Source organism: Megascapheus bottae, chromosome 14 (genome assembly GCF_031878675.1).
Source record: "Megascapheus bottae isolate mThoBot1 chromosome 14, mThoBot2.hap1, whole genome shotgun sequence".
Lineage (NCBI taxonomy): Eukaryota > Metazoa > Chordata > Mammalia > Rodentia > Geomyidae > Megascapheus > Megascapheus bottae.
In genome coordinates this window covers 48,652,554-48,679,667 of record NC_143522.1, presented here as the reverse complement: position 1 = coordinate 48,679,667, position 27,114 = coordinate 48,652,554, and the positions used below count along the sequence as shown (strand labels likewise).

The 27,114-nt window shown below is 42.5% G+C and overlaps 1 protein-coding gene across 1 annotated transcript; it reads right to left on the bottom strand.

The window, feature by feature from the left end:
* Positions 1-7,108: 7,108 nt before the first annotated feature.
* Eapp (E2F associated phosphoprotein) lies at positions 7,109-26,185 on the bottom strand. The gene is made up of 7 exons (XM_090345190.1): positions 26,070-26,185; positions 25,567-25,748; positions 22,282-22,463; positions 20,542-20,637; positions 17,549-17,666; positions 16,435-16,548; positions 7,109-7,681 (listed from the first exon to the last, which is right to left on the bottom strand). The coding sequence occupies exons 2-7, from the start codon at positions 25,638-25,640 to the stop codon at positions 7,405-7,407; spliced, it is 861 nt and encodes a 286-aa protein (XP_090201316.1). The 5' UTR covers positions 25,641-25,748; positions 26,070-26,185; the 3' UTR covers positions 7,109-7,404.
* Between the last annotated feature and the right edge of the window lie 929 nt (positions 26,186-27,114).

Here is a 27,114-nt window from a genome sequence, read left to right as displayed (position 1 = left end):
GTCTTATGGACTTTTGTTCCCCAGGCTGGCTTCGAACTACAATCCTCAGATCTCAGTCTCCTGGGTAGCTAGGATTACAGGCATCAGCCACCAGCACCCGGCTGTAGTTCTTAGTGGGATAGCCTAGTGGGATAAACTTTTTTGTTATTGTTTAGTACTGGGACTTGAACTTAGGGACTGGGAGCTGTCCCTTAGCTTTTTCACTTCTGGCCTTTGGGTAAGCCTAACTTCAAACTGCAATCCTCAGATTTCTGCCTCCTGAGTAGCCAGGATTACAGGTATGAACCACAAATGCCCAACTATCTTGCTTATATAAAAAGATCAATACTGGGCTGGGAGTTTGGCCTAGTGGTTAAAGTGCTTGCCTAGCATGAGCGAAGACCCGGGTTCGATTCCTTGGTACCACATATATACAAAAAAGCTGGAAGTGGTGCTGAGGCTCAAGTGGTAGAGCTCTACCCTTGAGAAAGGCCAAGGACAGTGCTCAGGCCCTGAGCTCAAGCCCAGGACTGGCAAAAAAAAAAAAGATCAATACTGGCCAGGAGTTTGGCCTACTGGTAGAGTGCTTGCCTAGCATGCACGAAGACCCGGGTTCCATTCCTCAGTACCACATACATAGAAAAAAGCCGGAAGTTGTGCTGAGGTTCAAGTGGTAGAGCTCTTGCCTTGAGAAAGTCCAAGGACCGTGCTCAGGCCCTGAGCTTAAGTCCAGGGCTGGCAAAAAAAGAAAAAGATCACTAGTTCATTTTACGTTCCTCCTAAGCCTTGATGTCAGAATGTTCTTCCAATTCTGTGTTTCAATAAAGGTTTGAAGCAAGCATCCCATCCTAGTGGCAGTCATGTCAGTCAAAAGAGAGGAACAGCCAGGCACAGATGCTTACGACTATAATCTTAGCTACTCATGTACCAGGGGGATTAGGAGACCAGATAAGAAGACAAATAGGGCTACAAGGAGATAGCAGCATATATCACTTAAGCAAAAGTGAGAGTTAAGGGGTTCAGGATTTAGATAGGTTGTAAAACAGGCCTTCAGAGTTTAACAGTTTTCTTCCAAGGAAGGGAAGGTATTCACTCTTTAGCTCCAGATTTTCCCTTTTCATGAAACTCTGCATGGCTCTTCACTGTAAAACTGGGGCTGCTGGGCATGGTGGCTCACACCTGTAATCCTAGCTACTCAGGAGGCTGAGATCTGAGGATCAAGGTTCAAAGCTATCCCGGGCACCAAAGTCCATGAGACACTTATCTCCAATTAACCTCTAGAAAACCAGAAGTGGTGTTGTGGCTCCAGTGGTAGGGCAGTAGCCTTGAGCTGAAGAGCTCAGTGACAATACCCAGGCACAGAGCTCAAGCCCCATGACAGACCAAAAAAACAACAAAAAAAATCCTATTATATTGGAAATGGATACCTCTGAGCATGGTTAAGGAAAGAAAATGCTGTTTTGTTTTTTTATATTATTAAATTACTATTTTTAGGACCATTTACATATTAACTTAAAAATGAAATGAAAAAAATTAAGATAGTTTTCTTATAAAGGGTGTGCTTCTTGTATTACTTAAATGTTTAAGGTGATACTATTCAAGGAAAATAGTGCAGGGCAGTTGGAACATCTGTTTGGATTACTTGCAACAAGCTCTCTGGAAATCTCCAGTTTCAAGTCAACAAAAGCACATAGAATATTCTGGTAACTTAGTACATATCACTGGGTAAAGTAGAACTGTCTTACAACTAGCATGTTATGATTACATTGTGGAAGGGGCCACTAGACTTGATCCATTAGAGTTCCATTAGAGTAAAGCTGAACATTGAAAAGTTACAATTACTTTGGAAAGCAGTTCAATTAGGGTTGGCACAATGGCTCAGTGGTGGTACACCAGTCTAGAATGACAAGATCTGGCTTCAATCCCTAGCCCACAGAAAGAAAGAACAAAAGAAAGAGAGGAGGGGAAGGGAAAATAGGGGAGCAAAGGAAAGGGAAGCAAAGGGAAGAGAAGGGGGGCAGGCAGGAAGGCTCTAGCAAGGTAGCTAAAGCCCTGTAAAAGCTAGCATTTCTTCAGGTGTGTGGCATCCTAAGGACTCATGCAACAGCAAGTTGAAAACCCAAGAGCAAGGAGAAGGCTTAAGACAAGTGACTCAGCTTCAGAGCCTTTGACTCACACTGGCCTTCCCTTTATCAACAGATTACACAGGAATGATTGCCTAAAAAGAGGCTAAGAACTGACCTAATACCAGCAAGTAGAGAAACTGAGAAACTTGTGACTGCTGCTTGCCAGTTTACATCCTAAATGCAGATGTCTTAGGGGCTCACCATCTCAGCTGGTGCAGAGATGGTGCCTTACCTACACAATTAAAGCAGAGGTCAGAAGTTGTGCAATCAAATCAAATCTGCAAATTGGCCTTTTTTTTTTTTTAGCCTTGGCTCAAGTGGTAGAGTGTTGTCCTTTTCTAAATGTTTTGTTATTATAAAGTAGAAGTACAAAAGGCTACAGTTACATAAGTCAGGTAATTAGTACATTTCTTTTTGGATTATGCTACCCCTTCCCTTGCTCTCTTCCCAGTATTTGGCCCTACCCACAAGTTGTAAATTTCATTTTCTTTTTTTTCCCTGTGTTTTTATTGTAATTAATAGAAGGGTTACATTATATTTGCCAGATAGAAGGTGCATTACTTCACATACATTGATACCCTTTCTCATGTCTTGGGTAAATTTCATTTTCAACAGTGTCTATCCTCCTTTAGTTTCACTGAATGTGAATGCCTAGAGTCCTGTATAATTTATCATGTCCCAATGTAATTTAGATCTAGCTCAGATTGGCCTCTTTTGACCTTATACTAATGAACTCCTCTGCCATTTTTCTAGGCTCTGGAAACAAACCCTAGTCAAACAGCACTTCAGGGTTCTGTGCACCTGCTGTTTGGGCAGCAGATGGCACTCACCATAACCTGGACTTGTTGAAAGATTTGTTTAAAAAAGAAAAAGGAAGGGAGCAAGCAAGCAAGCTAGGTGAGGGTGGCTCACACTAATCCTAGCTATTCGGGAGATCTGAGGATCCTGGCTCAAAGCCAGCCTGGTCAAGAAAGTCTGTGAGACTCTCATCTCCACTAAACTACAAAATAAGCTGCAAGTGGAGCTGTGACTCAAGTGACAGAGCACTAGCCTTAAACAAAAGCAGCTTAAGGACAGCACACAGTATCAGCAAAAAGAAACAAAAAACTTAGGGGTGAGTAATTCTGCTCACTCACTCATACTGCTCATTTGATACTGTATGCCAGGAAATGGAGGGCAGGGGAGGGTAGTACAAGCTGTCAAGAAACTCATCCTAGTTTCAAGCCTCATGATGAAAGAGAGAGAGAGAAAGGGGGAAGGAAGGAAGGAAGGAAGGAAGGAAGGAAGGAAGGAAGGAAGGAAGGAAGGAAGGAAGGAAGGAAGGAAGGGAGGGAAGGAAGGAAGGAAATGATGCCCACTAAAAACTATTAAAAAGGGGAGCCAGAAGTGTGGCCTAGTGGTAGAGTGCTTGCCTAGCACGCACGAAGCCCTAGGTGCGATTCCTCCGTACCACATTATACAGAAAAAGCCGGAAATGGTGCTGTGGCCCAAACAGTAGAGCGCTAGCCTTGAGGAAAGCCCAAGGACAGTGCCCAGGCCCTGAGTTCAAGCCCTAGGACTAGCCAAAAAAAAAAAAGTAATGTACCCACTACCTGATGAATGTAACTTCAATCCCTCTGTACATCACCCCAACAATAAAATTAAATTTAAAAAAAAGTTTACAAGTGTCAAGTGTCAATATAAGATAAACCAGAAGGAACCAGGTATTGGTGGCTTGCCCCATAGCTACTCAGGAGACTGAGATTTGGAGAACCACTTTAAAACCACTCCAAGCAGAAAAGTCTTCACAATTCTAGTGTCTAACAATAACTAGCAAAAAAAAAAAAGCAGGGCTATAGGCTTTGCTCAAATGGTAGAGCACCCACTGGGCAAACAAGCTGAACAAGTAAGCATCTTTAAAACTCTTGAGTTCAAGCCCCAGTGCCACACACAAATAAAAGATAAATTAGAAAATTAGTGTGGTATTCAGTCCTCCAGATAACACCAGTAACCTTTGCTTCATGATATGTACATACTTACATAACACTTTTCCATTTTGAGTCATGGCAGGACTTCATGTCCAACAGAAGGAGGGAGAAGAAACAGTGTCTTACTTTCAGGTCATGAAAGGCACATCACTGTACACCTAAATCTGTGTCATTTTTTACATCATTCCAAAAGAAGTGAGTGAAGATGCTCAAGCCAGTCAATGGGTGGTCCACACAACAAGAAAGGAAAACCTCCTGCCAACAGCCAACACTTACCCACCACTGCAACATCTTGGTAGCAGATCCTCCAAGCCCAGTCAACTTTTGTAAGACTCCAACCTCAGCCAGTTTCTTAACTGCAACTTCTTGAAAGGCTCAAGTTATAACTTCCCAATTAAGCTACTCCCCAAACTCCCAACCTACAGACACAAGATAATATGTAATGTTATTTTAGTCCCCCAAGTTTGGGAGTAATTTGGTATGAAAAAACATGCAAAAGAGATCCATTTAACGGACAAGATAAAAACAAACAAAAAGGACAAGATAAACACATAAGCATCCCCCTCCCCCAGAAAAAAAAATCATGTAGAAGAGAAGCATAAATTATTCACCAATATGATTTCAGATTTCACATTGACTCTACCTTTAAAAACTTACTACTGGCCAGGAGTTTGGCCTAGTGGTAGAATGCTTGCCTAGCATGCATTCCTCAGTACCACATACATAGAAAAATGTCGGAAATGGTGCTGAGGCTCAAGTGGTAGCGCTCTAGCCTTGAGAAAGTCCAAGGACAGGGCTCAGGCCATGAGCTCAAGCCCAGGACTGGCAAAAAAGAAAAAACAAAAAACAAAAAAACTTACTATTTAGCTGTGGGGCGGTAGTACATTAATCTCAGAAATTTAGGAAGTGAAAGTAGAATTGAGAGTTCAAACACAACCTGTTTTGAGACTCTATCTCAAAAACATCCCCCAAAGGACTTTGAATGTGGCTTAAGTGGTTAAATATTAGTGTAGAATATGTGACACCCTGGGTTCAATCCTCAGAGTCTATGATACTTGGTAAGTTTTCATATGCTATTAAAATACTCTAGTGCCGGGACCGGGAGTTTGGCCTAGTGGTAGCGTGCTTGCCTAGCATGCATGAAGACCTGGGTTCCATTCCTCGGTACCACATACATAGAAAAAAGCCAGAAATGGTGCTGAGGCTCAAGTGGTAGAGCTCTAGCCTTCAGAAAGTCCAAGGACAGTGCTCAGGCCCTGAGCTCAAGCCCAGGACTGGCAAAAAAATAAAAAATACTCTAGTGTCAGCTGGGTGAGGTAGTTCATGCCTGTAATCCTAGCTACTCAGGAGGCTGAGATCTGAGGATCATGGTTCAAAGCCAGCCTGGGCACAAAAGACAGTGAGACTCTTATTTCCAGTTAACCACTAGAAAAGGGGAAGTGGTGCTATGGCACAAGGGTAGGGTGGTAGCATTAAGCTGAAGAGCTCAGGGACAGCGCCCAGACCCAGAGTCCAAGCCCCATGACCAACAACAACAACAAAATACTCTAGTGGCACTGTGGCTCAAAGTGGTACAGTGCTAATCTTTGGCAAAAGAGCTACAGGACAGTGTCCAGGCTGAGTTCCAGCACCACAGCCAACCAAATATAATAATGCTCTAATAAGAAATGGAAGGTATTAGGCATGAATATAAGGAGTTGTATGAGAAAATATTTTAATGTTAATAGAATATTTCTGTATCTTTTTTATTTCACTGTTTTGTTTGTGCTGGTATTGAGTCTTAAAGTCAGGCCCTCAGCACTGTCTCAGATTTTTCTTCAAGGCTGGTACTCTACCACTTGAGCCACAGCTCCACTGTTAAGATTTTTGGTGTTCAATTGGAAATACGAGTCTCAAAGAATTTCTTTCCCAGGCTGGCTTTCAACCATGATCCTTAGATCTCAGCTTTCTGAATAGCCAGAACTACAGGTGAGACACCAAAGCCTGGCTTTTGTTGTTTTGTTTTTTTTTTTTCTTCTGTTTTGAGACACAGTTTCACTATGTATAGCCCAGGCTCCAAAATGCTAAGATTATAAATATAAACTACCATACCTAATTTAATTATATATCATGATTGCAGAGCTGGCTATATGAATCTACACAATTAAAATGACCCAGAACTAAACTCAAGTATTTTCTAGCTTACCATTTAGTTTCTAGTTTTCCTACTATAGTTAGGTAAAATGCAATCATTGGGAAGCTGAGTAAAGAGCACATATAACTCTCTGTACTATGCTTGCAAACTCGTGTAAATCTACAATTACTTCAAAATAAACTTTTTTAAAAGACAGACAAAAACTCTTTCTATAGAACAACATTTGATTTTTTTTTAACTTTAGTTCTAGGGTTAAAGCTAGGGTCTTGTATGAAAAACAAGTGATCTACCATCACTTAGCTGCATCCCCAACCTAAAAAAAATTTTAGATACTATCTAAATGGGTAAGAAAATGAGCATCAATGGTCTACATTACTGTCATTTGAACTCAGAACCTCACACGTGCTAAACAGATATTCTAAAGTTCTCTGGTCTTACTGTCTTACTTTAAAGATAGGTCTCCCTTAATTCTTGGGTTGACCAAAATGCTTTCCTGCTTGTGCTTCCATTTGTCACTAGGATGACAAGCTGATCACTGGGCCAGCTATTGGTTGAAATATAGAACTTAATGCTTTAGATATTTTTAGACAGATAGATGGGGGGGGGGGGAATGTGTGCTGGGAATTTAAGAGCCCGGGTGTTGTCCCTAAACTTCTTTTCTCAAGGCTAGTACTCTACCAACTGAGCCACAGCTCCACTTCCAGCATTTTTGCTGGTTAACTGGAAATAAGAGCTTCATAGAGTTTTCTGCTTGGGCTAGCTTTGAACCAGGATTACAAGCATGAGCCACCAAGGGCCAGTATAACCACCTGTGCATGGCTAAACCACTTTTTACATAATTCTTAATCTCAGGTATTTTGTTACATCAATAGAAAATGGTCTTTGACATTCAGAAACAAATATTAGAATTTGAGAATATTTTAATTCTAAAGAGCCTTCATAAAAAGCCCCCAAATTTCCAAATGTCCATTATAAATGGAATGAATTATCAGCCTCACCAGAACTCATGAAAGAAAACAAAAAAAAAAAAAAAGGAAAAGTTAAGAGATAAAGACATAACCATTTTCTTTCATAAGGATAAAATACTGCTTCCATAAATAACTCAATATCACTTAATGTTATGACTAGGTAAGCAGGAAGTAATTGTCCATATTTGCCTGATAAACTATACTGGGAAATTAAATGCCAGCTACACCGTTTAGGAATGGCTTGCTAAAACATTGAAAAAGTGAAAAACTTCATCCTTGTCATAGACTGCCACTTCGGTGGAACATTCTGTGCACATAACTGGATGATAGATTTCTTCCTCCTCTGTCTCCACCTGTTCTGCAGGATCTTCACGGTTAGACTTCATCTTCTTATAGCCTCGCCTTTTCTTCCTGTTCTCAGGAGTTTTATACCTTAGAATCTCCTCTTTGTTGATAGTACAATTCATCACAAACATGGCTCTATATTGAGTTTTGTAGGATTCATGCCTAAGAGGAAAATGAAAGAGAAAGTGCCGATTTATGTTTTAATTTACCCTTCAGGTAAAACTTGACACCACCAAAATCTCACTAAAATACAAACCAAAATAAAGACAAAATAAAAATAAAATAGAAAATTTAAGAAACGTGAAGAGGCCGGGCGCTGATGGCTCACGCCTGTAATCTTAGCTATTCAGGAGGTTGATATCTGCGGATCTTGGTTCAAAGCCAGCCCGGGAATGAAAGTCCACGAGCCTTATCTCCAATCAAGCACCAGAAAAATTGGAAGTGGCGCTGTGGCTCAAGTGGTAGAGCACTGGCTTTGAGCTGAAGAAGAGCTCAGGGACAGTGCCCAAGCCCAGAGTTCAAGCTCCATGAGTGACCAAGAAAAAAATGCCAGGACTGACAAAAAAAAAAGTATGCTTCTTAAAGTATAAAATACACTTGTTCACATTAGTTAAATCAAGGGCTATATCATCAACACATAAAAACTGTAATAGGGGCTGGGAGTTTGGTCTAGTGGTAGAGTGCCTGCCTAGCATGCACGAAGACCCAGGTTCAATTTCTCGGTACCACATAAATAGAAAAAGGCTGGAAGTGGTGCTATGGCTAAAGTGGCAGAGTGCTAGTCTTAAGAAAAGCCCAGGAACAGTGCTCAGCCCCTGAGCTCAAGTCCAGGACTGGCAAAAAAAAAAAAAACTGTAATAGATATGACTTCTACCTATCAATTAAGCAATAGATGGTTTTGTAACTAAAGGCTTGAAGATCCTCATGTAATTCACATTCATACTCTATCCTGAAATATGTTCTACTTGCACGCTGCCTATACAAATACATTACCAGAAGGAGTAAATAATTGCTTTTAAGAAAAGAAGCAGAAGGAGCAATACCAAACTCATTTTATGAAGCTAATATTATACTCATCCCCAAACCAGGAAAAGACCCAACAAAAAAAAGAGAACTACAGGGGCCGGGAGTTTGGCTTAGTAGTACAGTGCTTGCTTAGCATGCATGAAGACCTGGGTTCGATTCCTCGGAACCACATACATAGAAAAAATCCAGAAATGTTGCTGAAGCTCAAGTGGTAGAGCTCTAGCCTTGAGAAAAATCCAAGGACAGTGCTCAGGCCCTGAGCTCAAGCCCAGGACTGAAAAAAAAAAAAAAAAAAAAGGAGAGAGAACTAAAGACCTATCTAATGAACACAGATGCAAAACTCCTCAATAAAATACTAGCCAACAGAATCCAGAAACAAATTTAAAAATTTATATATTACGATCAAGTAGGCTTCATCCCATAGATACAAGGCTGGTTTAACATTCGCAAATCAATTAATGTAATTCATCATATCAAAAGAGCTAAGGATAAGAATCATATGATAATTTCTCTAGATGCAGAGAAGGCATTTGACAAAATACAGCATGCATTCATGTTGAAAGCACTAGAAAAAATAGGAATAAGAGGTACATTCCTTAAAATAATTAAAGCCATATATGACAAACCTACAATCAGTATTATACTAAATGGAGAAAGACTGGAACCATTTACCTTAAAATCAGGAACTAGACAAGGATGTCAACTCTCTCCACTTCTCTTCAATATAGTGCTGGAACCCTTAGCCAGAGCAATAAGGCAAGAGAAGGACATCCAAGGGATCCACATAGAGACAGAAGAAATTAAACTATCCTTATTCCCAGATGACATGATCCTCTACCTGACTAACCCAATAAGCTCCACTCCCAAACTCCTAGAATTAATAAACCACTTTAGCAAAGTGGCAGGATACAAAATTAACCTGCAAAAGTCAGTAAGTAGCCTTCTTGTACGCCAACAATACACAAACAGAAGGCGAAATCAAGAAAATGATCCCATTTGCAATGGCCCCCAAAAGAATAAAATACTTAGGAATTAACTTAACCAAAGATGTAAAAGAATTATTTAATGAAAACTATAAAAGCCTAATAAAAGAAATTAAAGAGGATACCAGGAAATGGAAAGACATCCCATGCTCATAGGTAGGGAGAACCAATATAGTGAAATTGGCCATACTGCCAAAATTGATATACAAATTCAATGCAATCCCCATCAAAATCCCAAAGACATTCTTTACTGAAATAGAAGATATAATCCAAAGGTTCATATGAAACAAGAAAAGACCTCGAATAGCCAAAACAATTCTAGGCAAAAAGAGCAATGCAGGTGGTATTACAATACCAGACTTCAAACTCGGCTACAGAGCCATAATAACAAAAACAGCATGATATTGGCACAAAAATAAGTCAGAAGATCAATGGAACAGAATAGAAGTTCCAGAAATAGAACAACATACCTATAGTCAACTCGTATTTGACAAAGGAGCTAAAGACATACATGGAACAAACAGTGTATTCAATTATTGGTGTTGGCAAAACTGGGCAGCCACATGCAGAAAACTAAAAATTGACCCTAGCCTTTTGCCATGCACAAGCATTAACTCAAAATGGATCAAAGATCTCAATATCAGACCAGAAACCTTGAAACTGCTACACAATAGAGTTGGAGAGACACTGGCACTCATAGGCACAGGCAAAAACTTCCTGAACAGAATCCCAGGGTCACAACAGATTGGAGAGAGATTCGATAAATGGGACTACCTAAAAATAAAAAGTTTCTGCACAGATAAAAGCAAAGCTACTAAAGTAGAAAGATAGCCAACCAACTGGGAAAAGATATTTACCAATAATACATCAGACAAATGCTTAATATCCAGTATCTGCAGGGAACTCAAGAAACTAATCCCCCTCAAACCCAACAAACAAATCACTAAATGGGCAAGGGAACTAAAGAGAGACTTATCCAAAGAAGAGGTTAAAATGGCAGAAAAACATATGAGAAAATTCTCATCATCCATGGTCATAAAGGAAATATAAATAAAAACAATCCTAAGATACCACATTACCCCTATTAGAATGGCCAAGATTTTGAACTCAGACAATGACAGATGTTGGCGGGGTTGTGGAGAAAAGGGAACCTTACTGCACTGCTGGTGGGATTGTAAGCAAGTTCTGCCACTCTGGAAAGCAGTCTGGCGGTTTCTCAAAAAACTAAAAGTAGACCTTTCCTATGATTCTGCCATACCACTCCTGGGCATCTATCCTGAACATCATAACCCAACATATGATAAGGACACCTGCTCAGCTATGTTTATCTCTGCACTATTCACAATAGCCAGGTGATGGAAACAAGCCAGATGCCTTACTGCAGATGAATACAGAAAATGTATACACACACACACACACACACACACACACACACACACACACACACACTAGACAATTCTACATAGCCAACAGACAAGACAAAATAATGGCATTTGCAGGGAAGTGGATGAATCTAGAGCGAATCATGTTGAGTGAGACGTCAAGACCAAAGGAACAAAAGGTGCATGGTATCCTTAATATGTGGCTATTGGATCCAAACAATACAAGAGTAAGGACTCAATATTTGCATACCCAATATTATGGACATGTATTGAAAATATAACACAACATAGACATAAAAAATGTATGACTCTATAGACATATTTACATAGATTTATAGATTTATAGACGTATATAACATAGATTGATATATATCTATGACATACAAACTCTCAGCCTAATTTTAATTACGTTCTAAAATTTAAGTGCCAATGATTGTATGTAGAGATTCCCTTCTTGAATAGTTGTTTGTCAAACACGTCATTTGAAATATGATGTAAAAATCAATGTTAATAAATTCTTTAATTAAAAGAAAAGAAAAAACAAAAAAAAGAAAAAACAATCAGACACCCGTAGCTCATGCCTGTAATCCTAGCTACTCAGGAGGCTAAGATCTGAGGGATGTGGTTCAAAGCCAGTCAGAACACAAAATGGAGACCCTTATCTTCAATTAACTGCCAGAAAACTGAAAGTGGTACTGTGGCTCAAGTGACAGAATGCTAGCCTTGAGTTGAAGAGTTCAGGTCAATACCCAAACCCAGAGTTCAAGCCCCAGAACTGACAAAAAATAAAAAGAGGCCAGGAGTTTGGCCTAGTGGTTAAAGTGCTTGCCTAGCATGCATGAAGACCCGGGTTCGATTCCTCGGTACCACATACATAGAAAAAAGCCGGAAGTGGTGTTGAGGCTCAAGTGGTAGAGCTCTAGCCTTGAGAAAGTCAAAGGACAGTGCTCAGGCCCTGAGCTGAAGCCCAGGACTGGCAAAAAAAAAAAAAAAGAGAAAGTGGGGGTAACTGTGGTTCACACCTGTAATCTTAGCTATTCAGGAGGCTGAGGTCTGAGGAACAGGGTTTGAAGCCAGCCCAAGCAGGAAAGGTCATAAGACTTTTTTATTTTCCATTTATTTATTGCTATTGTAAAGATGATATACAGAGATTACAGTACATAATTCATAAAAAGGGTACATATCTTGGAAGTGAAGTTATAGCTCAAAGTGGCAAAGTACTAGCCTTGAGCAAAAGAGTTCAGGGACAACCCAAAAATAAAAGTACAGGAGCCGGGAGTTTGGCCTAGTGGTTAAAGTGCTTGCCGAGCATGCACCAAGACCCGGGTTCAATTCCTCAGTACCACATACATAGAAAAAAGCCGGAAGTGGTGCTGAGGCTCAAGTGGTAGAGCTCTAGCCTTGAGAAAGACCAAGGACAGGGCTCAGGCCCTGAGCTCAAGCCCAGGACTGGCAAAAAAATAAATAAATAAAAATAAAAGTACATATCTTTTCGAACAATGTCACCCCTTCTTTTGTTCTCTCCCCACCCACAATTTGTATTATTCATTTTAAACATATTATCCAGTGAGTATCATTTCCCATTTGCTCATGCTTTGTCCCATTTCTGTGCCATCTCTTACCCTCACTTACCCTTGAAGACAGATAAATGAACAAACAAAACAAAAGGAAAAAAAAACAAAAACAGCAACAAAGGGAAAAAACTCATTTCTACTTCCTGAAGTTTGCTTTGATAAATACTATTTTATATGGTCAAATGCAATGCTATTTTGCCTATTTGATCCTCTCCTAAGAATATCCTCCTTTGGTCTTACTCTTTGTAAATGCCTAAAGACCTGTACAATTTTTATAGATTTACAAACACATTCTAGGTACCACAAATGAAACCCTGCAACCTATTTTTTTTGGTCTATAATGGGGCTTGAACTCTGAGCCTAGGCACTTGTCCCTGAACTCTTCAGCTCAAGGCTATTGCCCTAGCCCTGGGCCTGGTTGTTGTCCCTGAATTCTTCAGCTCATGACTACCATCCTATTTCTAGAGCCACAGCCCCCCTTCATGTTTTCTAGTGGTTAATTGGAGATAAGAATCACACGATCTTTGGTTGATCTTTAGTGCCATGCTGACTTGGAAGCTTGATCCTCAGATCTCAGCCGCCTGAGTAGCTAGGATTATAGGCTTGAGCCACAGCAGCCAGTTTAATTACATTATCCTGATCCATTTATCCACCGAAGGGCATATGGGTTGACTCAGTATCTTAGTTAAGGTAAACAATGTTGCAATGAACATGCTTGTGCTGACAGCTTTAGTGTGGCCTCATTTGTTTTCTATTAGATAAATGCACAGAAGCAGAATTGCTGAGTCTTGGGATAGTTGTTATCTTCTTTAATTAACCACTTAAAAACCATAGTGAAGGGGGCCAGGAGTTTGGCCTAGTGGTAGAGTGCTTGCTTAGCATGCAAGAAGACCCAGGTTCGATTCCTTGGTACCACATACATAGAAAAACAAGCCAGAAGTGGTGCTGAGGATCAAGTGGTAGAGCTCTAACCTTGAGAAAGTCCAAGGACAGTGCTCAGGCTCTGAGCTCAAGCCCAGGACTGGCAAAAAAAAAAAGACATAGTGAAGCTGTGGCTCAAAGTGGTAAAACACTAGCCTTGAGCAAAAAAGTTCAGGGAATAGCGCCCACATTCTGAATTTAAGGGCTGTGACCAAAAAAAAAAAAGCTGGGGGGAGAGGGAAGCTAGGCACTGGTCACTTACACATATAACTCTTAACTTCTCAGCACACTGAGATCTGAGGATCTCAGTTTGGAGCCAGCCCAGACAGACAAATTTACAAGACTATTATCTCCAAAAAGTAGCAAAAAGTAGTAACTTGAGGCATGATTCAAGTAGTAGAGCACTAATCATAAACAAAAAAAACAAGTGAGGCTGGGTATAGTGGCTCATACCTGTAATCCTAGCTACTCAGGGCTGAGATTTAAGGATCAAGGTTCAAGCCAGCCTGGCACAAAAGGACCTGAGACTCCTATCTCCAATTAACCACTAGAAAACCACTAGAAGTAGTACTGTGGTTCAAGTGATAGGGCAGTAGCCTTGACTGAAGAGCTCAGGGGCAGCGCCCAGGCCTAGAGTTCAAGCCCCAAGACCACCACCCCACCAACAACAACAACAAAAAAAGCAGGCTAGTGGCTCATGCCTCTAATTCTAGCTACTCAGGAAGATGAAATCTGAAGATCGTGGTTCAAAGCCAGCTTGGGCACAAAAGTCTATGAGATTCTTATTTCCAATTAACCATCAGAAAACCGGAAGTTGTGCTGTGGTTCAAGGGGTAGTGTGGTAGCCTTGAGCTGAAGAACTCAAAGACAGTGCCCAGGCCCAGGGGTAGGACGGTATACTTGAGCTGAAGAGCTCAGAGACAGCACTTGGAGAGTTCAAGCTCCATGACCCGCAAAAAAAAAAAAAAAAAAAAAAAAAAAAAAAAAAAAACCTCAAGGGCTCAGGGACAGTGGCAGTGCTCAGACACTGAGTTTAAGCCCCAGGACCAACAAACACACACAAATGCACGTACATACGCATGTACATACACACACACACACACACACACACACACACACACACAAACACACCTATCACTGAAAAATAAAACAAACACACATACACAAAACCATTAGAATTGCCATATCATATACACATACACACGCAAAACTTTTTCACCAGACTCTGGTGGCTCATATATGTAGCTCTAGCTACTCATGGGGCTAACACCCAGAGGATAGTAGCTCAAAGCCAGGTTGGGCAGAAAAGTCTAAGAGGAGGGCCAGGAGTTTGGCCTAGTGGTAGAGTGCTTGCCTAGCATGCACGAAGACCCGGGTTCGATCCCTCAGTACCACATACATAGAAAAAAGCCAAAAATGGTGCTGAGACTCAAGTGGTAGAGCTCTAGCCTTACGAAAGTCCAAGGACAGTGCTCAGGCCCTGAGCTCAAGCCCAAGATTGGAAAAAAAAATTGAAAAAAAGAAAAGTCTAGGGCTGGGAGTTTGGCCTAGCGGTAGAGTGTTTGCCTAGCATGCATGAAGACCCAGGTTCAATTCCTTGGTACCACATAAATAGAAAAAAGCCGGAAGTGGTGCTGAGGCTCAAGTGGTAGAGCTCTAGCCTTATGAAAGTCCAAGGACAGTGCTCAGGCCCTGAGCTTAAGCCCAGGACTGGCCAAAAAAAGAAAAAGAAAGAAAAGAAAAGTCTAAGAGGACTCCAATACTAGTTAACCAGCAAAATACCAGACAGACTACAGTCCCAGAGTACCAGTAAGAAAGGGAAAGATAAGGCCTGAGTTAAATCTATGGTACTGTCACCAAAGCAAAACAAGGGGCTAAAGACATGGCTCAAGAGAAAGACTGTCTCCCTAAGAAGCACTCTTAAGTTCAAATTCTAGTACTTTAAAGAAAATGTTGTGTTTTCTTTTTCTAACCAGACATGGTAGTGGTGTATACCTGTAATCTTAGTACTAGAAGCAATCAGAGAATATGGAGTTGGAAGGCATCCAGGGCTATACAGTAAAAGAAAGTAGAACACATCACCAAGGGATGATGCAGGTGGGACTGGAGAATCAGGAATTGCTGTTTGCATCCATTCAGAATGCTTTTTTTTTTTTTTAAGGCCAGAAACTGACAGTGATTATGGTTGCACAACATTATGGAAATATTTAAGGTCAAAAAAAAAAATTGAATACACACACACACACATATAATTCTCATATTTGGGAGGTAGGCAAGAAGATGCTGAGTTTAAACCTATCCTAGCCTATAGAGCAAGACCCTGACTCTGAGGGGGGAAGAAAAAGGAATATCTAAATATTTCAAAGGTTTATTTCTCAAAAAAAAGGCAGGGGGGAGGGGCGCACTTGGGAATATGGCTTGGCGGTAGAGTGTTCACTTACCATAAACAAAACCCTGGATTGGATTCCTCAGCACCACATAAGCAGAAAAAGCCAGAAGTAGCACTGTGGCTCAAATGGTAGAGTGGTAGCTTTGAGCAAAAGAAGCTCAGGAGGGGCCGGGAGTTTGGCCTAGTGGTTAAAGTGCTTGCCTAGCATGCATGAAGACCTGGGTTCGATTCCTCGGCACCACATACATAGAAAAAAGCCGGAAGTGGTGCTGAGGCTCAAGTGATAGAGCTCTAGCCTTGAGAAAGTCCAAGGACAGTGCTCAGGCCCTGAGCTCAAGCCCAGGACTGGCAAAAAAAAAAAAAAAAAAAAAAAAAAAAAGAAGCTCAGGAACAGTGTTCAGGCCCTGAGTTCAAGCCCCAGGACTGGCACCCCAAAAAAAAGGCTTTTGTTAAGGATAAAGATACTTATGTAAACCTGTAATCTTAGCACTCAGGAGGCTGAAGTAGGCTCAGAATCACAAATTTAAGGCCAGTCGAGTAGTGAGGGCTTGTCACCAAAACTCTATTTTTCTGACTGTGTGTGTGTGTGTGTGTGTGTGTGTGTGTGTGTGTGTGTGTGTGTGTGTGTGTGTGTGATTACCTTTGACAATCAAGGCACAGAGTGGTCATGCAAGCAGGGCAATTCAAGACAGCATCACTGTTTGGAACTGGCTGATGTTGCTGGTGTGCCCTATGTAGTCCAAAACCATGGTAACTACAATAGAAAAGAAATTAAAAGGAAAAATCATATTAAAGGTAAATCTTGGTATCTAACACCATTCTCCAATAAAAGGAACTAGTACTCAGAGAAATAGATGGTTGTAGAAATACAGTGAAAAGACTTAATCCAAGGCAGTACCAGAAAGTGAACAAGTATTAAAACACAACAAAACAGGAGGTACTATGCCAAAGGGAGCAGGAGCTAAATTAGAGCTTCTAATGTCAAGCTAAAACAACTTGAGCCACAGAATAAAATAGTATGATTATAGCTCAGTTTAAAATAGTCCATGACTGAGGGCCGGGAGTTTGGCCTAGTGGTTAAAGTGCTTGCCTAGCATACATGAAGACCCGGGTTCGATTCCTCAGTACCACATACATAGAAAAAAAAGTCGGAAGTGGTGCTGAGCCTCAAGTGGTAGAGCTCTAGCCTTGAGAAAGTCCAAGGACAGTGCTCAGGCCCTGAGCTCAAGCCCAGGATGGCAAACAAAAAAAAAAAAAAAAAAGAAAGAAAGAAAAAAGAAAAGCTCAAGGATAATGCTCAGGCCTTGAGTCCAACCTCCAGGCCAAAAGAAAAAAAAAGAAAACATCAGAAGAACCTTCCTTATACTCCCCAATGCTCCTCAAAGTACTAAAAGTCATCAAAAATAAGGAAGCAGGTCTGGAGTACTGTTTTTAGGCTCATAGTCAAAATTGGCCAAAAAGGACATGATAAATATATAATAGTATTCTAGACAGAATTCTGGGACAGGAATTGGTCATCACCTAAAAACTAAGGAAACATAATAAACTACAAATCTGAGTTAGTAATAATGTATGAATACTGTTTCCTAAATGGTGACAGTTAATTGTTCGACAGGAGAAATTGTGTGTGTTGAGGTAAGGCAGCAATATATAGAAACTGTATTATCCACTCAACTTTTCTGTAAATCTGTAACTCTTCTAAAAGTGCTTTCTCAGTATTTGTCTCTAAATATTTAAATATTAAATTTTCTTACCCTCTTCTCTGTGCATCAACCCATGCTTGGTCTCTATTATCTTTTTCAGGATCATATAGTAATTCATCATTTGTTGGAATCCTGTGCCGTTTCTTCTTTTTTTTCTTGGTCACCTGTGCTAATTTTCAAAAGATTAAGGATATGGCTAAGTTCACACTTCTTGGCAGGTAAGATAGCTTGGTGATAGAGTGCTTGCCTAGCATGCATGAAGTCTGAGTTTCATTCCTTAGTACCATATAAACAGAAAAAGCCAGAAGTGGCACTGTGGCTCTAATGGTAGAGTGCTAGCCTTGAGCAAGAGCTCAGGAACAGTGCCTATGATCTGAGTTCAAGCCTTAGGACTGGCAAAAAGAAATAAAAACAAAATAAAATAAAGTTCACACTACCTTAATATAAAAGAAGCTATATGCTTATTTATATTATCCTAAGACTATTTTAAAACCATTCTTTTAAAAGCACCAGGCTTTTAAAACCATTCTTAAAAAGCAATGTATTGCATAATAACAAACAATAAGAAAGATGACAGAGGAAGTCAAAACTATTTCAACAAAAACTAGTATCTCAGCTAGGCACTGGTAATTCATGCCTGTAATCCTCGCTATTCAGGTGCTAGGATCTGAGGATTATGATTCAAAGCTAGCAGGGCAGGAAAGTCCTTGAGATTTTTGCCTTCAATTAATCACACAAAAAGAAGTGGAGCTGTGTGGCTTAAGGCTGGCCTTGAATTGAAGCTATACAACTACCAAAAAACAAAACAAAACAAAACAAAAAACCCTAGTATCTCAAGAACTGAGTTTAAATAATGAGAATTAACAAGTTTCAAGAAAGAATTTTTTTTTTTTTGCCAGTCCTGGGGCTTGAACCTAGGGCCTAAGTACTGTCCCTGGGCTTTCTCCAGGCTAGTGTATTGTATAACTTGAGCCACAGCACCACTTCTGGCTTTTTCTATGTATACAGTATGGATGAATCGAATCTGGGTCTTTGTGCATGCTAGGCAAGCACTCTTACCTCTAGGCCAAACTTCAAGCCCAAGAACTATTTCTGATGTATAAATACAAGTAAGCTGGTTTGGTGGCTCACGCCTATAACCCTAGCTACTCAGGAGGATGAAATCTGAGGATCTTGGTTTTCAAAGCCAGCCCAGACACTAAAGTCCCTAAAGTTTGTGAGATTCTTATCTTCAATTAACCACCAGAAAACCGGAAGTGGCACTGTGGCTCAAGGAGTAGGGCAGTAGCCTTAAGCTGAAGAGCTCAGGGACTAGCTCTAGAGTTCAAGCCCCACAACCAACCAAAAAAAAAGTTCTACAAGTTCTCATATATAAAATACTACTAAAATGGGAAAGGGGGAGGGAATTCGAACAGTAAAAACAAAAAAAAAAACCTAGCTCTTTACCTTCTCATGTATCTACAGTCCCAGGTACTCAAAAGGTTGAGGTAGGAAAGCTGCTTGAGCCATGAGTTGCAGATTGCATGCCTATTATTTACGAGTCATGAGTTCAGGCTTCAATATACATATATAGGCATACACACACACACACACACACACACACACACACACATAATATGGCCATCCATATACAAAAAAAGTTTCACAGACTTTCTTGCCCCAGCTGGCTTTGAACCATGATCCTCAGATCTTAGCCTCCTGAATAGCTAGGATTACAGGTATGAACCACCAGCACCCAGTACATTGGACTTTTTCCTCCTGGGGCTTGAACTCAGCATCTAGGCACTTTTTTTTTTTTTTTTTTTTAAGGCAAGCCACAGTTCCACTTTCACTTTTTGGTAGTTAACTGGAGATAAGAGTCTCATGGAATTTCCTATCCAGACTGGCTTCCAAACACTATCCTCATCTCTCAACCTCCTGAGTAGCTACGATTACAAGTATGAGCCACCAGTATATAGCAGCAAGTCAATATTTAATTTACAATACATAAAACCAAAAACCTGGGCTGGGAATGTGGCTTAGTGGCAGAGTGCTTGCCTAGCATGCATGCCTGGGTTCCATTCCTCAGTACTGCATATACAGAAAAAGCCAGAAGTAGCACTGTGGCTCAAGTGGTAGAATGTTAGCCTGGAGCAAAAAGAAGCTCAGGGTGCGGTGGCTCATGTCTGTAATCCTAGCAATTCAGGGGGCTGAGTCCTCAGGATCTCGGTTGAAAGCCAAGCCTGTCACTAAACTCCATGAGACTCTTATCCCCAATTAACCACCAGAAAACAGAAGGGGTGCTGTGGTTCAAGGGGTAGTGTGGTAGCCTTGAGCTGAAGAGATCAGGGACAGCAACCAGGCCCAGAGTTCAAGTCCTATGATCAACTCCCCCCACCCCAAAAAAAAGAAGCTCAGGGACAGTGTCCAGGCCATGAGTCCATCACATAAATGTGTTACTATGCATTTACTACAATTCTTATTATAATTTAATCAGTTATTTCCAACACAACAGGAAATTTTCCATAGGAAAATATAAATGGAGACCAGCTGTAGGTGTAAAGAAACTTGTGAGGAACCTAAAAGAGTGAATGGGGAAAAGCATCCTGAGCCAGGGGGTACTGAGCAGGACTAGCCTCAGGTCCCTCTTCCCCCAGGCTGCCCATGCAGCATCACTACAGTGATCCCAGCTTTGCTTCTCCTAGCAACCACCTGCAATTGTAACTCTACATGATTAAATTAAGAGTGAAATCCGAAGCTGGGCGAGTGGCCTAGGCCTGTAATCCTAGCTACTCAGGAAGCTAAGATCTGAGGATCGCAGTTCAAAGCCAGCCAGGGCACTAAAGTCCATGAAACACTTATCTCCAATTAATCACTAGAAAACTGGAAGTGGTTCTGTGGCTCAAGGAGTCAGGCAATAGCCTTGATGTGAATGGCTTAGGGATAACACCTAGGCCCAGAGTTCAAGTCCCACAGCTGACAAAAAAAAAGAGGTAAATCCTAACATCAAGTAATTGTTAGGTCAACCTTTCTCAAAATATAAACTGGTAAAGTATGCTACTTACCTGCTTTGTCTTCATCCTCAGAATCAGAATCAAAATATATATCATCATAATACTTTGCAGGTGATGTTCCAATTTTTTCATTTCCTGAGGAAGATCCTATTCAAACCAGAAGTATAGTTTAAAATCATAGAATCTCAAAAGAAAAATCTTCTCATATTTCTCTATCACCTCAAAGTACTATCCACTTAGATCATCATTTGGATGGTGAAATCTTTTCCCTCTGGTGACTTGATTGATTTCTATGCCTATGCTATTACAGGGAATTGCCTTCCATGATGGGAATGTTCCACATCACGAGAAATTTCTTCTTTCTCCCTTTCCACAAATTTACTTACATTAAAAAAGAAATAGGAGCCAGGAGCATGGCCTAGTGGTAGAGGGCTTGCCTAGCATGCCTGAAACCCTGGGTTCGATTCTTCAGTACCAGATGTAGACAGAAAAAGCCTGAAGTGGTGCTGTAGCTCAAGTGGTAGAGTGCTAGCCTTGAGAATGCCCAGGCCCTGAGCTCAAACCCCAGGACTGGCAATAAAATAAATAAAAATAGCTGGGCGCAGTGGCTCAGACCTGTAATCCTAGCTATGCAGGAGGATCAAGGTTCAAAGCCCAACCCAGGCACTAAACTCTTATCTTCAGTTAACCACCAGAAAACCAGAAGTGGCGCTGTGGCTCCAGGAGTAGGGTGGTAGCCTTGAGCTGAAGAGCTCAGGGACAACACCCAGGCCCAGAGTACAAGTCCCACAACCCACAAAAATAAATAAATAAAAATAAATAGTTGAATAAATAAAATTCAAAAAGACATAGTTCTAGGTTGCTAGCATCCATCTCTCTACCTTTCAGCCATGCAGTCTACTACGGAGAACAAGGAATGGCATCTTGGGGTTTATGGCAGGTGTGTGTGTCCATGTGTGTGTTTGTTTCTATGTGTGTTGTGTGTGTTGGCCACAGGGCTTAAACTAAGGGCTAGGCACTGTTCCTGAGCTCTTTCTTGCTCAAGGCTAGCACTTTGCCACTTGAGCTATAGCACCACATCCTGCTTTTTTTTTTTTTTTTTGGGGGGGGGTGTCACTTGAACTAGGCCTGGGTGCTGACCCAGAGCTCTTCAGCTCAAAGCTACCGCCCTACCCTTGAGCCAAGCCCCACTTCTTGTTTTCTAGAAGTTAATTCGAGGTAAGAGTATCAGGTGCTTTTGTGTGCAGGCTGGCTTTGAACCATGATCCTCAGATCTCAGCCTCCTGAGTAGCTAGGATTACAGGCGTGAGCCACTGCACCTGGCCAACATCCTGCTTTTTATGGTTAATTGGAGAGAAGAATCCAGGGGACTTTTCTTCCTGTGCTGGCTTTAAACAAGTCCTAAGGCTTAAACTCAGGGCCTGGGTACTGTCCTTGGACACTTTTTGCTCAAGGCTAATGCTCTGCCACTTGAGCCACAGCGTCACTTCCAGCTTTTTCTAAGTATGTGGTACCGAAAAATCAAACCCAGGGCTTCATGCATGATGGGCAAGCACTCTATTACTAGGCTATGCTCCCAGCTCATCTTTCTTTTAATGTTTTAGTAATAAACAATATTAACTATACATGACACACCACATAGCAAATAAAACTCTGGCACAGATTGCCAAATACATTTATTCCTCCATTAAATACCTACAGAAAGTACTAGAGACCCAGAAGCCCACAGACAAGGTTCATGTGTTTATGGAGCTTACAAAAACATACATAAAAACAAAACCAAAAGTTTACCAGTTCCTAGAGAAGATAACTTATCCTCCATTGTTTTTATGGTGGAATTTAATTCAGCTTCCATTTCTTTTTCAAATTCATCTTCACTAGATGATTCACTTTCTCCAGTAAGACATTCTCTGATAAGTTTGCGTTTTTGGTCGGGAGTTCCATGTAAAAGCACATCCACTTCATCTTCAGAGCTAGCATTTGGAACACAAGGAATATTAGTACCTAAAAATTAAAATTAGGAGTCAGGCACTGGTGGCCCAGGAGATCTGAGGATCATGATTCAAAGCCAACCCAGCAGAAGAGTCCATGAAATCCTTATCTCCACTTAACCACCAAAAAAACAGGAGTATGACTCAAAGTGGTAGAGAGCTAGTCTTGAGCAGAAAAGCTCAAGGACAGTGGCCAGGCCCTGAGCTCAAGCCCCATGACTGACAAAACAACAAACAAAAAATTAAAATCAGGTCTTTGGATATAGCTCAACTGACAGAGCATTTGTTTAGTATCTACAAAGCCCTAGGTTTGATCCATAGCACCACAAAATTAATTAACTAATTAATTAATTGGCTTAAAATTACCTACTATTGCCTGATACCTGTGGCTCACACTTGTAATCCTAGCTACTTCAGGAGGCTGAGATCTGAGGATCATGGTTCAAAGCCAGCCTGGGCATGAAAGTGTGTGAGACTCTTATCTCCAATTAACCACCAGAAAACTGGAAGTGGCACTGTGGCTTAAGGGGTAGGGCGGTAGCCTTGAGTTGAGCTCAAGGACAGCACACAGGCCCATAATTCAAGCTCTGACTACTACCCCCCCACACACAAAAAAAAAAAAACTCCATATACTATTTCAAGCTCCTGTCCTGGAGCTTGAACTCAGGGCCTGGTTGCTGTCCCTGAGCTTTTGTGCTCAAAGCTAGCACTCTACCACTTAGGCCACAGCCCTAATTCCAACATTTTTGATGTTTAACTGAAGAGATGAGTCTCTTGGACTTTCCTGCCCAGACTGGCTTCAAATGGTGACCCTAAGATCTCAGCCTCCTAAGTAGGTAGAATAATAGGTGTGAGCCACGGGCACGGGGCAGATGATGGCATCATTAAACTAGATATTAGTGTTAAATGAATTAAATGCCCAAAACATGTCTAATACAATCAGTAGTCCATAACATTTATGTCTAATACAATCAGTTGTACATAAGAAGCATTCATGAACTAGTAAATAGTGAAAGACTATTTCAATCTTGTACCTATCTTCTCTAACATAACAAAGTTTTTGAGGATCCAGCAAAAGGTAAATCAGGAAAACAGAATTCTCTTCAGTTAATTCTACTGATAACTAAGAGCTAAGTCCAAATCTACTTCCAGAAAATGTCTCATTTGACAGATAAACTGGCTCCCTTTCTGTTACCACTATTTTCACTCAGGTCTTCCAGCCTCTGAGCTATCCCATTTCCTTTTTATTTATTTATTATTTATTTTTGCCAGTCCTGAGCTTGAGCTCAGGGCCTGAGCACTGTCCTTGGACTTTCTCAAGGCTAAAGCTCTACCACTTGAGCCTCAGCACCATTTCTGCCTTTTTTCTATGTTTGTGGTACTGAGGAATCGAGGAATCAAACCCGGCTCTTCGTGCATGCTAGGCAAGCACTCTACCACTAGGCCAACCTGAGCTATTCCATGTTTTTTTTTGTTTTTTTTTGTTTTTTTTTTTCCAGTCCTGGGGCTTGAACTCAGGGGCTGGGCACAGTCTTTAGACACTTTTTTTTTTTCCTCAAGGGTAGCAGCACTCTGCCACAGCTCCACTTCCGGCTTTTTCTGTGTATATGGTACCAAGAAATCGAACCCAGGGCTCTGTGCATGATAGGACTCTACCACTAGACCATGCTTCCAGCCCCCTGCACATTTTTACCAGCTATGCTAAGAATGCAGTGTTGTGGTCATTCTTCACCCATGCAATTTCCCAGCACTGTGTTGGCAGTGAGCAACCTTAAGAAATGAAATAATGGGGCTGGGAGTTCAGCCTAGTGGTAGAGTGCTTGCCTAGCATACATGAAGAGTGGGGTTCAAGTCCTCGGTACGACATACATAAAAAAAGCCAGAAAAAGTGCTGTGGTTCCAACAGCAGAGCGCTAGCCTAGAGAAAGCCCAAGGACAGAGCTCAGGCACTGGGTTTAAGCCCCAGGACTGACAAAAAAAAAGAAATCAAAGAATGTCTCTTTTCAATAGTTATTTACTGCTGCTACCAAAAAAGTAGATTCTCTAAGCTCAAGTGTTCTTTAGCCACAATGCTAACCCACTGAATATGCAGCACTTATTGATGAGCCTCATTGGTATGATCTCCAACAGCAATGGTGCACCTTTTTCTCTCTGACCCAGAAGTCTCATGTGTGCTGCAAGCTTCCATAAAACAGTAGGAATTACTAATGCCTGCATGTACCTCCTTTCACAGCCAGGACCATTAACTGAAACTTGTTCACAATCCTGGTAACCCTTCTTATACCTCGCAATAAAAAAAAAAAATCTCCACAAAAGTCCAAGGACAATGCTCATGACCTGCACTCAAGCCTGGGACTGGCAAAAAGAAAAAAAAAAATCTCCACAGCAGTCTTGTCCTCCATGCCTAGAACGCTTCCCGAAAGTGACGAGGCAACGCCAAAGGGACTGCTTCGCAGAAAAGCTTCAAGGGACAGAGCGAATGCTCAGAATTAATTACAAATGGAAACTGAGGAACTATCTAAAGCTAAAACATTCTTGGCAATATGACTAGAAGTTAGGGGCTCAGAGGATGCGGCCCGGGGGTAGAGTGCTCGCATAGCTTGAAACGTCTATATGGCCACCTACACGTACGAACTTATCTCGGTAGCCAGAACGAGCTTGTCATGGTCCAAAAGTGCCTGTCCGCTATTCCTGTATTTCTCGTGGACAGTGTAAGCCGAGATGGGCGGCCCACACCAAGGCCTGGGGGCTCACAACAAACGTGACTCGCCCCGGTACCTGGCAGACTGCGTGTGGCAGCCACAAGGCGAGGGTGAGGGACTCGTCCTTGGTCACACTGCGAGCAAACCGGAGTTGGATGCCGGCGCCCCTGACGATCGGCGAGGGACAGCCAGCGGCTCTGGAATGTGCTCCCCGAGCTAGGGTCTCCCCGGCCCTCCCTAAAGGCAGAACACAGCACCAAGCGCCTCCCTGTGGCCCCCAAAGCGGCCGAGAGGCGCCGGGACGCAGCCGCTGAAGAGGCCCAAGGCCCAGGCTCAGCGCAGGGCCAGGGCGGAGCAGGGGGCCGGGGTGGCGCGGAGCCCACCTGCTCAAAGCTGGCTCTTCGTCGCTCGGCTCTTCCAGCGCGTAGGGATCGTAGTCATCCTGAAGGCGGTTCATGGCTGCCTTCAGCGGCCCGCACCGCCACCGACCATCAGCGGCCAAGTACTTCTACGGCAGCGTCCCGACCAGCACTTCCGCCCAAACATCCGGGTCCCCCGTCGGCGCCTGCGCAAACAGCCAAAGACCCGGAAGAAGGAACGAGACCGTGAGGGCGGGGCGGAGCCCAGGGGGGCAACGATGTGAAAGTGTGACCTCCAGGGGTACGTGGCCAAATGAGAGCCAGAGGTCTAGTTTAAGCCCCCAAACAACATCGTAAATGAATGAATAAACAAATAAATGACATCTTGACAACGGGTAAGCCTCTGAGCCAGTAGCCCCTACGTGATTGTCTTGGTCTTCTGTGTCCTTCAGGTAAGCGGGTCAGGGTCCCCAAGAGGGAAACACAGCATCTCATCTCACGGGTACCCAACACCAGCACCTAAGTACCTCCAGTCTCCTGGCCTTCGGCCCTCCGCCTTCCTTCCGTTCAATGATTCTCTGCCGAACCTTCAGTTTTCTTTGCCCCCTTTTGCCACGTTTCTCGGTTCGATCCCTCTTTCTAGTGCATTTCCTTACCATGTAAAGTGGGTGAATGCTGTTGGTGAGCACCCTTTTTTTTTTTTTTTTTGCCAGTCCTGGGCTTAAGCTCAGGGCCTGAGCACTGTCCTTGGAGTTTTCTCAAGGCTAGAGCTCTACCACTTGAGCCACAGCACCACTTCCGGCCTTTTCTACGTATGTGGTACCGAGGAATCGAGCCCGGATCTTGGTGCATGCTGGGCAAGCACTTTAACCACTAGGCCAAACTCCCGGCCCGAGCACCGTTATTGTATTTGACCTCGGGGCCTGGGCACTGTCGGTGGGCTTTCTCAGGGCCAGCACTCTACCAGTTGCGCCACAGCACCAGTCGTGACCTTTCCGTGTGCGTGTGTGTAATACTGAGGACTCGAACCCAGGATTTCATGAATCCTAGGCAGACGCTCTACCACTAGGCCATGCTTCAGGCCTGTCAGACACCGTTCCCTGCTCTTCTCCATCAAGGTTATTTTTGGTGGTAGTGGTGCCAGCCTGCGCCACTTACTGACGGGCAGCGCCACGGTGGATCACAGTCTAATGATCACAGGCATGGCTGGCTGGAGAACTTTTCAGATGTATCTTTTATTTATTAATAGACTGGTAAGATTGGAAGTCACCCCATCTGGATTTGCACGAGGGCGCCGGGATCCCTTGGCATGCTGCCCCGACACGAACTGCCCTGGGCAGCAGGCGTCCCGGCCTCGTTCCTCGGCGATGGAGTCTCCCGCACTTTCCTGCCCAGGCTGCACGCAAACCATCCACCCTACGGATCTCAGCCTCCTCCGGAGCTGGGAGTCCACGGGCTGGGACTCCTGGTCGTCCCCCGACCCACCCCCTCTCCCTCCCCATCCCGGGACGCGGGGGAAGGGACGAGCCTGTCCGCGAGGCGGGCAGTTCCCGGGCGGGAGGCCGACGCCGT

Excerpts from the sequence above, each read along its gene's own strand:
- Eapp (XM_090345190.1), bottom strand. The coding sequence starts at position 25,640 with ATGAACCGCCTTCAGGATGACTACGATCCCTACGCGCTGGAAGAGCCG. Across the intron at positions 22,464-25,566 it reads GAAGAGCCAGCTTTGAGCAG|CTCTGAAGATGAAGTGGATG; the intron begins GTGGGCTCCGCG and ends TCCAAATGCTAG. Across the intron at positions 16,549-17,548 it reads GTTGATGCACAGAGAAGAGG|TTACCATGGTTTTGGACTAC; the intron begins GTAAGAAAATTT and ends TTTCTATTGTAG.